We start from the raw sequence: 16,623 nt of genomic DNA, 5'->3' as shown, positions 1-16,623 counted from the left end.
TTCTTCCCTTTTCAGGAAAGCATCTGCACTATCCGTACCAAAAAAACAGCACGTAAAATTCAAAGTATCATCTATAGTTCCTTGATCATGATCTTGAACATAGGTTCGAATAAACCCTTGCGCATGTTCGAACTACCATGCGTTTTCACCCTTTGATATGCCAACGAAGGCATGTATATCACAACGGGGAAAACGTCCCGTAACTCGAAGACTGGAACGTCAATTCGAACGAGGTTGCCAGACTACGCATCGGCACGACTTGCAGGGTAAGTAACTACTTGTGCCGAGCGAAAGAAGAGCACGGAACGAATCACCGTAATGGTGCGCGGTAACTCGAACGGCATGCAACGACGCCGCTTACGGCATATCATACTCAGCAAAGCAAGTATAAGCCCGCAGTTTTACAGGGTCAAGACCCTATAATTCTTGTTGACTACATGGCCAACAAAAAGGAGTGTATGACGGCCGATATTTTCTTGAACTAAGTTGGCGGAATTCACGTCTGGGAGTGTCCGGATTTGGTTGTGTTCAACACCCGTAGCGATACTGACAGAGTCACGGCTCAAAAAACGAATGCAAGTGCGTTACCACGAACCTGACTGAAGACCTAGCGGGCCACACCGCGTCTCCGATGCAGCCAGCATGCGCTACGAGTGCATCGAGCCCTCATTCAGAGCGCCTCTATTTAGTTCCGCTTTATTCGAACCAGCCTTCGGTCCCCTCGGAGTTCGAATAAACGGGATTGCACATAACTCCGATGGGACCCGAGCGTCAGTCCGAATTATCCGGATGTTCGAATTAAGAGATTTCGAATTAACGGGGACTGTACTTACACTTGCCGCAAGTGGTTAGTTTCACGGTGTTAATTCGCATATTTGGATGGAAGCACAGGCACGTTTGGAGTATTTTGCGGTACATATTACCACCGAGAACCATTGGTCAATTTTGAGAGCATGAGAAACACTGAATCCACGATGCTGCGCTTTGTAGAATACATCCACGATGCTGCTCTTTGCCCACCTCTGCAAAGCGCACCACGATGCTCAAAGAGGTGGGCAAAGCGGACAACGATGCTGCGATGCGCTTTGCTCACCTCTGAGGCCGACAACGGCGAACCCTTTAACCACCACCACCACCACCCACACTTTGTAGAATGCATCCTCCCCATGGATGTCTAAAAAGAGGCGGAACCCGAAGGTTTCGGTTTCTTTATATCACTGTCCATGGCGGCAGACTGAAAAGTGTATGCTATATCATAAGAAGAAACCCCAAGCGGACTCACGATGACAAATTTACAGCACTTCCACATGTCACCATGGCACTTAACTTGTTTCGGTTTACACTGTCCTGACAAATTTGAGCTGCTATCCCAGAGTTGTAAGAGTGCTTGCAGGATGGAGCCGATGCTCCTCCTGTCTCTTTATACCTGCATGACACCCTTGTAAGAGGGTTTGCAACCCAATAGTTAACGTGCTCGTTAACAGTTTAACCAGCATGCAAATTGTAATCCAGATATTTTTTGCAGAAATTATTGCTATAGAAAATGTCATTTATTGCAAAACATTTATTAATAATCTCATTTTCTTGATTTTGTACAATTCACTGAGCAGTGTTACTGAGCAACGTTATTATTGTCGGAGTAGCTCAACTGTAATAAGACAGAGAGCTCTTTTCGTACAGTATCTGAAGCTGGCACAAAAATACACATTCACAACCTTAAAATCAGAAATTAGTCACACAGCAGGAAGTCCACGTGCATGGGCACCCTGCCTCCCTGGATAACAGAAATGTGACACAATGGAAATGTATATGACACAATAAATCTATAAAATCTGCAGGTATTCGGGCAGTTTGATAAAAAAAATCACCGGGATTGGAGTGTCAAATATAAGAATATAAAAATGCTATCGATATTGAAGGAAAAAATCATTTCCCGTTATGCCACTGGAGGAAACGTCCAACCGCACGCTGCCACTCCTCGTAGACGGGTTGGTAAACCGCATATTGTTCTTTGCGTGTCTCGTACATAGCACAGCCTTGCCTCAGTTTCTTCAACTCTGCCGTGTCTTTCCAAACACCTGAATGGAAAAATACCCTCTCTATGAAGTGGCGAAGATTAAGTATCGTAAGTAGGACCAGAGAAACTTGCATACTGCTGCAAATAATCTCGTAGTGCGCTTGAAATTGCAAAAAATATGCGCAACTTATGCTCCAACATTAAACTTCATGTTCCCTAAGCAACAGAAATGTGCCATTAAAATGTCACGCAATAATAAAGTGCACCTCTCATACCGACTGTTGCTCGTAATTCATTACTTTGCATGCAAGCGCAATTAAACGTACATGTAATTTAGGGCCGGGCACAGAAAGCCGCATGAGATTGATTGATTGATTGATTGATTATATTTAAAGGGCCCACAAACAGCCGTGGCCTTCGTCATAGCTTCCCCAACGTGAAAGCTTTGTACTTCAACACAGGTCTGCATACGTGTACTGTCCCCCAGAAAAACTGACATCTGCATACAATACATAGAAGAAGATGAGGAGGAGGAAATAAGAGATGGAAAGAAAAATCTCCCAAATTACCATCCCACCTCACCATCACTCTACAAGAGCACATTGAGAAGTCCTCACCAATTGCGAGGCCAGCAAGGAAGGCAGCTCCCAGGCAGCTGGTGTCCCTGTGCTGGCTTCGGCTGATTGGTTGTTGCAGCAGGTCCGCAAGGAGCTGAATCACAAACTCATTGTTTGCGACCCCACCATTGAAACTGCATTTAAGACATCAGGTACCATTTCTCACAATCTTTCCATTGTCTTTTCCATTGATAGATTTCTTGTAGTTAGAGGACGAAGTCTGCATGTATTAGAAGAGAAGCCTTCCTGTTCCAAATCTAGTTCTGCTGCAGACTGCTGAATTTCAAAATCGCACCCCATAGTCAGTTCACCTGATGCCAAAGGCTTGCCACCCAGCCATTTCATTGCTCACGCCTGGTGCCAGTTGAAAGGGAACACCAGCAACATTTTATTAATATTTTACCACAGAATGCATCTCCTTACAATATATATCTTTAAAAATAAATTATCTGTGGCAGTACCTCCCTTGTTTCCTATGTATATGGTAACATGAACAGCTCACACTCAACAAACAGCAAGATATGTGTGCACTCCGCTGAATGAACAATTTCTCTCTCCATTATTTTTCACCCTCTCCTATCCACTCTCTCCAGTTTCTATTATCCCTATTTTCCTTGCCCAGTCCCCGGCTTCTACTTTTCCTGTCAATCACTCATACGGTACACTTCTTACAGGTTTTAAAGGTTGCAGGTTCTGCAAATCTACCAGCGGCTTGGAATGGGACCTACCGAATGCGTTTCACACGCAGCTGGAGCTCCTGGGTGAGAATGTCGTAGACTTGCTTTGTCCGGAACGCTAGTGACTCCAGCACGGCTCTCACAAAATGCTCCTTGCGTATCCTCGGAGAAACGCCCAGGAAGCCAGAAGTGGCATAGGCGTCGTTCATGGGTGCCTGAAAGAGCAAATGATGCCCTGTCAAACAGCTTTTGATTAGGTAGATATCCACGATGCCAGAAGTTCCTGGAGCAATACGGGTACACCTCATGATAGCGGCAGGACGACAGGACAGGACAGGACGAACATACTCGCACACAGTGTCCACAGGGAAACAAGACTTGGATCGAAAAGATATGGGGGATGCCCAAATGCCGCTGTTAGTTTACTGGACTCCACTGATGGTAACTGATTGGTAACTGTGGGCCTAATGTTGCAGTACTGATGTTCTTATGATGTTGAGCGAAGAGAGGGCACTACAACTTCCTTTGCTTTCCGCATTTCTCTCTTGCAGCTTTCCTTAAAGTAACTTTTTAAGGTATCTATAGAGGCAAACAGGTGCAGATTTTTTTACGTTTCCTGTACTTAATGAAGGCTTTTTCATATTCAGGACATTAACTGATATGACACCTTTGGTACTCAACGTTACACGACCTTGAAACCGTACTGCCATGGTACATGCTTACCTGCAGACCACTGAAAGCTGGCACAAAGAACAATCCTTCAGAACCTGATCAGAACAGAGACATAGCATGTTCAGCATCACTCACTTTCAGTTATTTACGAAAGATGAGCTACTTACTAGAAACAGATAATGCCATGCCACTGCTGTCATTCACGTTTTTGTAGAGTCCTAAATGGGAAACAAGGCATTTTGATTATCGGTAGGGGTGTGCGAGCACTCGAATATTCGAATACGAATCAAGTAACTTGGTATATCCGATTGATTTAAATAATTTTTGGGTATCTGCCGGCAGGCAGGGATGCAAGCGAAGACACCCGAGCGTGCTATTATCACTGCGTGGTTTCGTCAACGCGCGTGAGCTTCCAATGATAGGCAATGATGGGCAACACATTAATGTCATTGCACATGTCTGTTAAGGAGAGGAACTTCTACAGGACTCATTAAGGCATATATAAAAGCACATCTTCAAAGTGGTGTGTAGATGTGGCTTCGTACTTTGCAGCATGGCAACATTTGTATCTGCTCTCTTGAACTGGAACTAAACCTAACAGAGCAGGAGTCGAGTGGAATCTTATTTTCTCGAACTGGCTCAACCAAGACTTTGAAGGTCGCCTCACACGTTAGAAACAGTCAGTGTATTGCATAACTAGGGACATATATACGTAAAAGTCTTTCAACAGCCCAAAATGTTAAACTCAAGTTCCATCCTGTCAGTTATATATTGGATTCATCCATTCCACTGAAGTCTTAACTGTGACCTTTCACACTCCAATTTCAATGCTCTCTCTCACCTGCTCTGTGAGCCCAGTCAATGATGGTGCCTGTGTCGTAGGAGCTCCCCTCTGCCAGGTAGGTGACGACATTATTTATTCTCCATCCAACCACAGGATAGATGCCTTGCAAGGATCAGAAGATGGCGAATGTACACCTGGCAGAAGTAGAGGGGAAGGAGGACTCACCAGTGACGGACGAGTGTGCCTCTCTGCCTGTATTAACATTGAAGAAAGTGCCCGTACCCATAGTGCATTTGGAATCCCCCAGCTCGAAGCAACATTCGCCGAAAGCAGAGGCCTGCTGGTCGCCGGCCTATAAAAATTGTAACTTTAAAAAGCGGGCAATCACTCTTAGTGTAGTTTGGCTTTAATTGCTTGCAAATTTTTTTTCTCTATTTTTATACGTGTATGAATACATGTAATGTCATTCAAATGAAAATGAAATGAATAAACTTAAACTAAAATAACTGAAAAGAATCATATTTCTTCCAAACATCCAACAAAACAGACACAAAAGTATTGCAGAGAGCGATGCACAAAACAGTCTTGGTTTTTTTTTCTCTTTCAGTTACGCATCTGATCAAACAATTTTGCATCATCAATGATAACTATACCTGGTATGATGATCAATGGTAATATATAATGTATCCCTTGTCAAAAAAAAAACATCTTTGAAATATGTGGTGACAGGCTGCACTTCTGAAGTGGACTGTGGCTTGTGGATGGATAACCTCACACGTCTATTATGTTTACACTTTCTATCCTCATTTATATATGAACGTATGAGTAGATTCGGCCTACTAAAGCATGCAGGAACATGCAAAGGCACATTCTTATATGCGTGAAAGGAAAGAAAATGTACACTTTGTTGAACTCTGAACCTCATTCTGTGCTTACACCTAGGCTGTGTTCAGAATGTCAACTGCATTCACAAGAGAAAGGCAAAAAACTACTATGGGAAAACAGGAAAGAAAGCCGACGTAACGTACCAGTGCTGCAATTGGAATGGAAGCACCAAAGATGGAAGGTTCAGTGTGACCGAAGGTGCAGCTGAGGAAGCAGTTTGGCATACTGTACCCACATGCATAGCAGATGACCTAGCACTCACCTGGTATCCCTGACAACGGGCAACATCTTTAATGGAACGTTTAGCATTTTCATCGTGACTGGAGACCACTCCATCTGAAACAGCATATCAACCAGCAAAGAAATTTTCAGTTCGTCAGTTGCACTTCTAGGACCCACCGACGTGGATTTAACCAGAGCAGTTGTAAATAGGGCTGTCCAAATAGTCATTTTGAAAGCAAAGCATGTATGAAACAGATAGCTATAGAACCGAAGCAAATACAAAGCGAATATGGTGCAATCCAGTCAACGGTCATGTGTATTTGAACGGGGAAGAATGACCAGTAATACAAAAAAATGAACGTGCTAAATTGTCATCAGAATCCGCAAGTATCTTGCAGATATCCGCTTCCATCCGAGGATAGCACAGGGCTCTATGGGGAGTCCCTTACCTGAAAGAGGTCATAGAACCCAGTGATACAGGCACATGATGGCTCAGTGGCGTGCACTTGGCCTGCAGTGAGCCTCCATAGCAGAAATGTGTCCAAGGTACCCATGACAGCTTTGCCAGCATCTGCATCCCTCCTGAGCTGCAAGCCAAACCAAAAGTCACGACACAGTCCAGCGGAAACTGCCATAATTTGTGGCTGCATGAAGGGAATCTACAGTAGGCAATTCCACCACCATTATGAAGCATACACGATTTTCTCGTAGGCGCCAGATTATAACGGCAGGTTCTCCAAAAAGTGTCCTATAATGTATCAGAGGCCTGCGGTGGCCAGAAATTATGGCAGTACCTTCGTATATTCAGGGTCTAGAAAAAGCAGTTACCTCTGAGAAGTTGCTGAGGGCCCAAAGAAGCCTCATCGCCACCTTGATAGTGTCATGAGGAATATGATACTGATATTAGTTCTTTCACAAAAAGGAAAATTACATACGAGAAGAAATTGCAGTCAATTAATATAAGAGGAGCGCAAAAGCGAGCCAGTGTAGGCATGACATAGCAGTATATTCCAGAGTTTGGGGTGAAGACAAGGGGAGGAACAAACAAACATACAACACAGGACAAGTGTTTGTTTGTATTCACCCTAAACTAGGGCACGTGCTGCCTCTGCCATGCAATCAGTTGTCCCATTTGGCAATATGTACTGACAAGCATCTTGATTGTCACTCACCAATCCAGTTTGGTACCTGAGGAGGCTGACAGCAAGAAATCGTTTGCTTCCAGTCATGAGATAGAGTGCCCTTGCTGCAGCTTTCAAGCACTGAAACAAAGAGCACGACCACACAGGATGTTGACAAGCAGGGCTCGTACGTAGAGAGAATTTGAGAAATTTTTCGTGGCTTTTCAAGAACCCACATGAGCTCTTTGGGGTAATATCTCTAAGCTTGGAACTGGTCCTGTGCATCATACTGCTACAGGAAACATTATAGAAATATAATATCAATGTGAAGCAACTGTTACACCTCTTTATACATAAGCTTGGCTGACACTGTGACGATGCTTGTACAGTGACTGTAAGAGATATTAAACGCGCTTGGATCTCTCAGTGTTGCCAGAGGAGGAGCAACCCTTCTTGATGCCTCCCCACCCTCTTTTGCCGCGTGGAGTGAGTGTAATGCCACTCGGTCATCACCACAGATGATTTCAAAAAGAAAAAGAAAGCCCGGGGCTTAAAACATGCGATTGCAATTGGTAGAAGAATGTTCCAGGATGTGTTGGTTGAGAAGAAACATCTGCCAAATGAGCCTGATACTGAAGTGGAAGGTCTACGACCATTGTTGTCTGTGGATTAGTTTTCTCCAGCTGAAAATTGTTTCACACCGACCGAAATCTCCACTCGCACATCGCGTCCAACGTTGTCTCCTACGAGCAGTGGCACCTTTTTACTAAAATTTCACGACAAGTGAACTTTCTACTGACTGTCGGAACTTTTCCCCTTCTTTCTGTTCTGTTTCTGTTTCTTTCTTCAGTTCTGCTTCCCCCTTCTTTCCAAGTGTTTGCACCTCTACCACCTTGCCTAAGGCTCACACTCACCATAAGCCTGTAGCTGCAATTCCACTCACGACAGAGGTTCTCCGCTCGGACGTCTTTCCACGTGATCAAGTTGTGGTACACCTTTCCAGTCTTCCTGGAACGATAACTTTGCAGGTTAGCGTTTTACTTCTTTCGGAAAACTGTATTCATTCGATTATGAGGCACCCCGCATTCCCACGACTCCCATGATCCAACGACTGACGTCCCTCGGACGTCTGAGGGACCACGTGCTGCGGAAGGCAGCTAGCATGTCACATTTGAGTAAACAGTACGCCGGTAGTAAACGGGCTTACCTATTCCAAGTAGTAAACGTGCCACGTTGTGTACAAATTCCCAGAGCGCTGACCTCTTGTGGCGCGAGACCAGCATCTAATGGTAACATTAAGAAGTTTATGTTTACAAAGAAACAGCTTAACGAGAACAAGTGTAGGAAACCTAAGAGCATGCAAATCGGCTAATAGCATATACTGAAATAGTCAACATACTCTGTATTGCTGCCTTTACTGTGGTCACAAAAGACTGCCAAAGCTTTTCTGGGTCCATTTCAAATGTTCTGCTAGATGGATTCAGCAATTCCACCTGCAAATGGAAAACGATAGAATGGATGCATCATGTTCATTTATGTGCATATGTCCGTTATACGTCGGCATTCCTTCAGTTAGGGTGTGTGGGGTGGCAAGAAGTGATCGTTTTTTTGCTATGTGAACGGGTATCAGGATGTCTATTACGGTCAGGGGCGGATCCAGACCCTGTTTGGGAAAGGGGGTGTCTTCGTTCGAGCGCGTAGTAGGGGATGGGAGAGAGGGAAAACCGATGTATAAACTGACGTTTTGGGGTTGTGATGACCTCCCCCCCCCCTTTCCTGGATCCGCCAATGACTACAGTGAAATGTGTGGAACACAGGCAACTTTGGACAAAGCCTATGGAAAATTCCGCTCTCTTCAACCCCAAGCGCAAGCGGCAGTAACCGCAGCAGGCTCAAGATATCACAACAATGTACCTTGTCAGACGCAGACCCACAGACTTGAGCACGTGAGTCGTAGATGTGGCATCGCAGTACGGACGTGCCGACGTCGACAGCCGCAATGAACTTATTGGCACATCCTCCAAGGTGACCCCTAGTGAGTATGTACAGTGAATATGTGCAGAGTTTCACGAGAATGAAGACATCACAGGAAATTGAAGTCCTACCACACTTGGGGTGTGGGGGATCAGCAACACGAAGCATGAAAGAACTTTTTGTTACAACTATATTTTCCTTTTGGTCATGTAAATGTCGTAAAGGTCCGTGAATATCATGAATATAGTATATAGTCATTACGTATAATCTGCGCGATAAATCACAGCTTATGTCACGCGATTCACTGCCTCAGTGAAGCTGCGATACAGATTGGAATGTCAACCTGAAAGAGATCATATAATGTGAAAGACTTATAGTTACATTTGAGAATAGTTCATACCCAACAGAATCACTACAGCACGGCGCCCCGTCGACAAGCAAGTCAGCCAAATGTATAAAAATTTAACTAATTATTCGTCCGTGCTACTATTTCCCTGCTCTAACTATATCCGATGCTCAACAAGTTGGAGGTACCAGTACGTTATTTCGGAATTACGCATTACAGAGAGCTATATTCACATTTACTTCCAGTTACAACCCCAGCTGCTCTATACCAGAGCCACGTTTCGTTTGCAGAGAGCAAGCGAAGAATGCACTGTGGAAAACCCCACTGAGTACAAAATACTCGTTTTACCATTTTCCTTCAGCATTTGCACGTCGGGTATAGCCCATTTCCAGAGAACGCACGCTGCGCGTGAAATGTATCAGTCCACGCATCGAGGTGCATGGATTGCACGGGTACGTCATGCACGGTACTACGTATTCGTACCTCGTACTGCGCATACTGTAAAATATTATACATACGGTGGTGATGTCATATCTGGCGGACCTTCATCAGTATTTCTTCTCGTCATGCTTGCTTCGCCACTACTGTAAGCTGTAACCAAGAATAGGAAATAACCCGCGGGCAAAACAAAACTTGACGACTTTGGAAACAGGGTTGCTAAGCTGCATTCCGGCAACGTGCCAAGGTGATTGTTGATTCGTCATTTTGAGGCGCCATTTTTAAACATTCGGATGTCCCCCGTTGTAAGTTGCGAAAGCACGTTGAGAAGACGGACGTAGAAGGTTTAAAGGAATTTCAACAAAGAAATGGCTAGTCTACTTCTCCAGGAACCATCTTTCTAACTAAGGTCCTAATCTTGTTTTCGTCTCCGAGTGAGGTGCACTGCACAGGTGAGTGGGTATATACACCCCACAGTGGGTACTCCCCGGAAGGAAAGAATAAATTTGAATGAACGAACAAGGCATGCATGTCCCATTAATGAAACCATTACGGCGACCAGAACTATGTTTGACGGAAATAGAGAAAAGTGCTTGAGAAACCTCGAAACCTCGCTGGATTTTTACCCATTCTCGTATACCTCAAGACTGTTATCCCAAATAACTCATCTCGTAACGCACACGATAATAATTTGAAGTCATAGTCAACGGTATGGTTATGAACTAAAACGTGGGTTGATATTCCTAAACTGGTTTCGTACCGAGAGGGGAAGGAAGGGAGGGGGCGTGCCCTCTCCCCTGGCAGTATGAAAATGAACTGGAGCTGCGAGACACGAACGAAGAAGGCTAACTGTTAAAAAAAAAAAAAAAACTGCATAAGTGCTGGCAACCATCCATAACGAAAACCCGTGAACAGGGTTAAATAAATAAAAATGGGACGCACACCACACAAGTCTCAAGACAAGGTAACCTGGCGGATAAATTCCATAGTTGTAGAAGCCCGAGCTTGGGCACTAGGAAGAACCCCGTGTGCGTGTCTGTCGTTAATCCTAGTGCCCAAGCGTTTGCGTGTCTACTCGACTATCTACGTCCGTGTCTCGTAGCCAGTGGCATCACCCTACGGTACGTATGTACGGGTCGCCCGGTGCGGGAGCTCTTTGCGTCACCCCCCCACGATCTCTTTCCGTACCAGATGGTGCGCGATATACACCAATATCATACCACAGGTAGAAAAAAACACGTACACTAGAGGTACGTAACGAAACGCAAAAAATAACACATACTCGTAATGTCGCGCAAAGTGTGCAACCAATAGACGCTGGATAATAGAATGACGACAATCGAAGGCTTTGATATATAGGGGATGCGCTGCATAAGGTTGCCGACATCTGACCATGGCGACCTGTGAGTAAAGCGCATGAAATTCCTACAGCCGGTGATCCTGAAGCTCCAGAGGGGGGCCATGGCCCCCTTTGCTCCCCTCTCGAAAGCTCCCATGGTCCACAAGGCCCACAACCATAAGCACAACATAAGCAGACTCGACTTTCGAAATCCACACACTAGATCCGTACATCTTTTATTTCTTTTTCCTTGTCTAAATCTCTCTCAGATCCCCTGCCAGCGTTCTCAGTCTCTGTTGGCGATTCAAGAATCGTGGACACAGCCCTGTGGAGAGGAGAAGCTGGTTCGTCTTCCTGGGGGACTTCATCGTTTTGCGTCAGGACGTTTCCTTCGCTGTGATGCTTGCGCAAATTGTCGTCTGCAGACGACGAATGCGAGCTGGAACTAGAGTTGAACGGTGGCCGTCGCGCAGTGATTGGAATGAGCGGAAGGCTCACCCAACTCGTTTGCGACAGGAATCGCTTGGGCCGAGGAGGCTTCCCAGTGGCAGACTTTGGAGCACACGATTCTTCTCCTTCTGCAAGAGCTGACAGCAGCAGACATTCAACCATAAATGTATTAGAGAGCTAACAGACACGCGTATCCCTACAGCTGATACTGAGCACGCTTTTTTTTTTGCTTTTTTTTTTCTCGTAAATTTTCACGAACTCGCCGTCAGTTGATCAGGGACATGCTGGACATTGTGTGTTGATAATGGCGGACAGCCACTTAGTAAAAGAATGCTCACCTGCGGCTGCTAATTTATTTTTGAAGCTCGATGACTTGTGGGGTCCCGTGCTACCTGTAAGTACAGATGATAGTTATGGATAAAAGCGCAGAGCGAACGCCAAGCACCTTCCCTGCATGACACTGGTGATTCGTGGGCAAGAGCTTCATAAAGGGCGCTCGCTTATTTACGTCAGTTGCTAGCTGTTCTTTTCCTTTTTTTTTATGCGTTAGCATTCGAGTCCTCGTACGCAAGAATTGCGGCGTGGTCTGTCTGTAGCCACAGCGCGGCGCGCATGGGCGGTGAATGTAGAGGGAAGGAGAGGACGCGTGGAGAACGCGCGACACTGCGCACCGGCCAGTGCAGCTGTGGTATTCGACAGGTTCAGACGTGTCAGCGTGGTTGCGCCATGGTTCATGAAAGCTGTGCGCAAGAGCGCCGGCGAAAGAAGGCAGAGGCTGCGAGACGGCGCTGCCAAGCTGAGTCGGAGGAAGCCCGAAAGGCTCGTTTGGCTGTGGATGCTGTCTTGAGTTAGCGCTGCGTGGGGTCGTGTGAAGGGTTGTGTAACGTTTGTGAAGGGTCGTTGAAGGGATGTTTTTTTAATGTCTTATGTAACAAAAAAAAGCAAAGACAATTTAGAACGTTTGTATCACACCCAATCCTATGCATGTATTTTACTGTGTTGTTCCCTGTAACCTTCTGGGTGATAGAAGCACCCAAGTGTTATTTTTGATGCTCGTAGTTACCGTTTGGCGTATCAGCTTAATATAATACATATACACATTAGGGATCATTCGAGAAAGAGCGAAGAAGCTTTGCACCATCAGCACAACGATAGCCATAGCTATGATATTAAGTGGCAAGGGCATTTTCTTCCTTTCTCTTCCTATAGGCCCTTTATCGTCTACATTCGTGTATGCCTGATATGCCCTCACCTTCTCCGCTGACGGTACCCATGCCTCGCCCAAGGAGGATCTCCATGTAGCCATGTCGAAATGACGGACTTCGAAAAGCGTAGATGATCGGGTTACAGGCAGAGTTCATGTAGCCGAACCAGTAGCCCTAAGCCAAGTGAGACGAAAGGAAATTAAAATGACTGACAGAAGCAAGAAACTTCTTTTTTGCACTCCTGTAGCAGTTTGGACAGGAAGCCATCACGGCTGCCCCGCGTCGACTTCTCACTCCCGATCGAATTAAAAAGTAACTGATATAGATAAGTAGCGAGGTGAATGTTACTAACCATTATAGGCTGCTTCAGTCAACGAATAATACTTAACAGGCACAACTTGAGTAAGCTCGGAGACGCCCTGCCCGTTCAGCAGCAACAGTGAGAACTTACTATGGGGTTCAGAATGTAGGGCACTGCTGCCTTGTTCTTCGTAATGTTCACGAAGACGCTGTACACGATGTACGGCGTCCAGCACAGAAAGAAGCAGACCAGGACAAGGACCAAGGTGATCGTAATGCGCTTCTGTTGAATTACGGAGCTGTGGAGGCCTATGTTGGAAGTGGCCTGGACGCGGCTCAGGTGGTGTCCGATGGCACGGAAGATGCTTACGTAGCAGAACATCATGACGCCCAGGGGAAGAAAATAATTGGTGAAACTGATAACCAAGGAGTGGAGGCTCTGCAGTAATGTGCGCGGGTAGGCCGGACCACATTGGGACGCGCCTCGTTTGTAGACTATATCCGTGATTCCTGTGTAAGAGAAATATGCAGAAGGAAATTAATCTACAGGACAAGAACGTATAATAAAGAGAAGTCCAGTTAATTAGTAATTAATAAACCGAGGCAATTAATTTGGCCCGGACGAGGGTTCTCTTACGTAGGCGCTACCAACTGATCCACTGAAGCAGTCGAGCCACCATATGGGCGTTCCCGCGATTTTTTCCAAAGGGAGGCAAAGTGCTTCCAGGCGGAGGGGGTGGGGGGCAAGCGTGTAACCCCCCTCCCCTACCACCTCTTTTTCTGGAGGCGGACGTTGCGGACTGTTCAGAGGTTCCTACTATGACATTTGAAAATAATCATTACGGCCTATGACTAAAGAGCGCACTATTTTCACAAGCGACCTTGGATCTCCAGGGGGGCACGCCCCCCTCCCCCCATGCCCCCCTTTCGGTACGCCCATGCGATCCACAGAAGCTGCGTTCACAGACGTTTTGTTTTAGGAGAAGAGTCAGAACGTAGAAGTAACACCACTTACCGAAGAACGGAGTGACGGCACAGAATAGCGGCCACAGCCAGGATGCAGCAATCAATATGATGATCCTCTGCTTTGTCATCGCCCTGCTGAAGGGTCGCGTTATGCTGATGTATTTGTGCACACTTATGTACATCAGCGTGTGAATCGAGCACATCAACAGCAAGGCCATCGTGAAGCCGTTGAACTCGCAGAAGTTGTAGCCCAGGATCCAGTCCCCCTTCAGCAACGTAATCAGGGACACGGGCATGTCCAGGACAGCGACCAGGATATCCGCAACGGCCAGGTTGACGATGAACATGTTGGTTCTCGTACGCATTCCTCGATGACGGAAGATGGTTAAAATGACCATGACGTTGCCGACGATGGAACACAGTATGAAGAGCACAAGAAGAACCGCCATGATTGAAACAATGGTGTCGCCGTAGTAGTAAGCTGTGTTCTTTGTCATATCGTCGAAAAGAACATGATGGTGCTTGCTCGCGGCTGCAGTTGTAGTGCGCGTTTCTTGGTATTCGATAAATGTAGTGGCGTTCACTTCTGGGACGGACGAAGGATTGGGGAATATAGGAGCACGTTGGGGAAACAGGGAACGCCAGCTAGTAGTGAGCAGCTTGGATGTGGTCGGCACGCTTGGAGGAATGGTGGGTGCCCTTACGGTGTAGAACCATTTTGAGGTTGTACGGTTCATGATGAAGCCTGCAAGGCGGTACACGTGGATTTTAGTACACGGCTCGCGAATAAGAAATGATGAACGGAGCACCGACAACAGCGACGGAATAAAATATCACTGGGTAATGGTAAATTGTCTAAAAGGGCCAATTGGGAACCTGGGTGCTAAGCCCAGTCCACTGCATATATCCGCTCAGCACCTCCTCAGCACTCCAATCCTCACTGAGTGGCACCTGCTCAGTGGAGATGCCGTCAACTCACTCCGAGCGCAAGCATCTTCGAGTGGACGCTTCACCCCATAACGAGAGCTAGTACAGGGCAGAAAAGTCTGGCAAATCATCCAGGCTCAGTTCTATTCGTATTTGTATTTAGTGCGCCGCATCAGTTCCTTTTCGTCATGTTGTTCACTTGCTTTGGTATCGCTTTCGGGTGCAGAATAGTAGTTGAAATTATATCGTCAACTATGGAAACTATTGTTGCCCATGATAATTTTCGATTGCGGCTAACTGACACTTTCGAAGTCTTGCCAGATGACTTCCCTGTTCAGGAAAACGGGGCTACAACAATATGACTCTGTATGACCGTGCATGACATGACTAAGTGTATACGACAAATACATACAAAAAACTACATTAAAATTGTTGCGCAATTACCAAAAAATTGGATATGGTTATAAAATTCCGTTGAGCCTGAAGACATGAGCACATTGATTTAGTTTACCGTAAAAAAAGAAAGAAAAAATGTGGGTTGGTTGGTTGGTGGTTGGTAAAATAACAAGGGGAGGTTGAAAAAGACTGCATGGGTAAAAGATACACATCTCCTAGCCGGCTCCTGTAGCTTCTGCCATAAACAAGTGCATTGGAGCACGCATGCATCATTGAATCATGCTTCCAATGCTCAAATAAACAATACTTAGATTCCGGGTCCCCGCATCTCCTCATCATCTAAGGCTTAGGGCCCCTTCATGGAACACTTGGGCTCAGACGAAACCAATACATCGCGCTTCACAATGCTCCGAAAGAATACGCCCGTGCAGCTTACTCCCATCTCACGTACCCTTCTGGCACGACGTGCTGACCTGGACCAATGCTCCAGAGAGTTCGGTACTACAGGACCTGCGAAGAAGTGTCCTCCTCTCGTCAAACTACGGTATTCTTCACTATGCAGCGACGAAACATCAGGGCTGTTTCTCAACTACAGGCGCATCGCAGGTGCGGAACTTGCAAGAGGTCGCGCACAACATAGGAAGCGCTCGGTGATAGCGACGGGGAGCACGAGCCCAACCCATATGGGGCGACGGAAACTCGCCAAGCCTGTCTGCACGTCCTATCTGTACTACCGACGGGAAAGAAAGAAAACCATCGTTGAGATTCCATTCATGCACATAATGTGGCTAAAGAATGTCCTTTAGTGTAGGACCTCTTGCACAAATCTACAATGGGTTCTGGAACTTGGAGACAATGCGGGAAATTAAGCTCGTCATTGACATACCATTATGTTCGAGTACTCAACTGAAGTGTGGTTGTGTTTAAGCAGGTAGAAAGCGAAGGTCCCATGCAAACAGTGATTGTAATGTTGGGGAGATTCACCAGTGGAGCTCCAGGTCAGGGACTTGAAGCACTGTAGCTCTGCAAGCCCTAAAAGGTTCTTTGAACAGACACCAATGATGGTGGAAAAGCAAGCGACATCCACGATTTCCACTCGTTCAATAAGCGGTGCTGTCATTTTTTCCCCAATTTTACGCAAAGGATTTCAGGGGGTACTGGCCCTCAAGCAACACAAGTGGTTTACCCAGAATTTCGTCCGGGGGGGGGGGGGGGAGTGAGCTCTTCAAGGGGGTGTGTTTACACGCTCTTGACAAAATTTGCGCAATCTCACAAAATTTTAGGGGA

General features: G+C 46.1%; 2 protein-coding genes and 1 long non-coding RNA gene across 4 annotated transcripts; 1 reads left to right on the top strand and 2 right to left on the bottom strand.

Annotated features, from left to right (window-relative positions):
• Positions 1–1,530: 1,530 nt before the first annotated feature.
• Positions 1,531–9,980, bottom strand: LOC135367210 (putative glycerol kinase 5). 2 transcript variants are annotated; one of them, XM_064600370.1, is made up of 17 exons: positions 9,834–9,980; positions 8,910–9,027; positions 8,395–8,488; positions 8,203–8,278; positions 7,910–8,003; positions 7,047–7,136; positions 6,703–6,744; positions 6,324–6,461; positions 5,915–5,988; positions 5,796–5,856; positions 4,993–5,119; positions 4,825–4,929; positions 4,151–4,201; positions 4,035–4,078; positions 3,363–3,526; positions 2,635–2,768; positions 1,531–2,078 (listed from the first exon to the last, which is right to left on the bottom strand). In XM_064600370.1, the coding sequence occupies exons 1-17, from the start codon at positions 9,881–9,883 to the stop codon at positions 1,927–1,929; spliced, it is 1,614 nt and encodes a 537-aa protein (XP_064456440.1). In that variant the 5' UTR covers positions 9,884–9,980; the 3' UTR covers positions 1,531–1,926. The 2 variants fall into 2 exon arrangements, with proteins under 2 accessions (XP_064456440.1, XP_064456439.1); XM_064600369.1 differs by lacking the exon at positions 9,834–9,980 and adding an exon at positions 9,664–9,780.
• LOC135367212 (uncharacterized) lies at positions 9,778–11,883 on the top strand. Its single transcript, XR_010414391.1, has 2 exons — positions 9,778–10,000; positions 11,362–11,883. It is a non-coding gene; the product is annotated as an uncharacterized LOC135367212 (long non-coding RNA).
• On the bottom strand, positions 11,291–16,036 carry LOC135367211 (octopamine receptor beta-2R-like). The gene is made up of 6 exons (XM_064600371.1): positions 15,788–16,036; positions 14,063–14,758; positions 13,199–13,557; positions 12,795–12,921; positions 11,881–11,934; positions 11,291–11,679 (listed from the first exon to the last, which is right to left on the bottom strand). The coding sequence occupies exons 2-6, from the start codon at positions 14,748–14,750 to the stop codon at positions 11,312–11,314; spliced, it is 1,596 nt and encodes a 531-aa protein (XP_064456441.1). The 5' UTR covers positions 14,751–14,758; positions 15,788–16,036; the 3' UTR covers positions 11,291–11,311.
• Between the last annotated feature and the right edge of the window lie 587 nt (positions 16,037–16,623).

This window comes from Ornithodoros turicata, chromosome 8, assembly GCF_037126465.1.
Source record: "Ornithodoros turicata isolate Travis chromosome 8, ASM3712646v1, whole genome shotgun sequence".
In the NCBI taxonomy this organism is placed as follows: domain Eukaryota; kingdom Metazoa; phylum Arthropoda; class Arachnida; order Ixodida; family Argasidae; genus Ornithodoros; species Ornithodoros turicata.
This window is presented reverse-complemented; position numbering and strand designations above follow the sequence as displayed.

Coding starts and splice junctions, on each gene's coding strand:
- LOC135367211 (XM_064600371.1), bottom strand. CDS start 14,750: ATGAACCGTACAACCTCAAAATGGTTCTACACCGTAAGGGCACCCACC. Junction 11,935..12,794: donor GGGTACCGTCAGCGGAGAAG/GTGAGGGCATAT, acceptor CTGTACTTACAG/GTAGCACGGGACCCCACAAG. Junction 11,680..11,880: donor AAATAAATTAGCAGCCGCAG/GTGAGCATTCTT, acceptor TGCTGCTGTCAG/CTCTTGCAGAAGGAGAAGAA.
- LOC135367210 (XM_064600369.1), bottom strand. CDS start 9,776: ATGACGTACCCGTGCAATCCATGCACCTCGATGCGTGGACTGATACAT. Junction 3,527..4,034: donor CAGCTTTCAGTGGTCTGCAG/GTAAGCATGTAC, acceptor TTGCTCTTTCAG/GCACCCATGAACGACGCCTA. Junction 2,769..3,362: donor CTGCGTGTGAAACGCATTCG/GTAGGTCCCATT, acceptor TCTTAAATGCAG/TTTCAATGGTGGGGTCGCAA.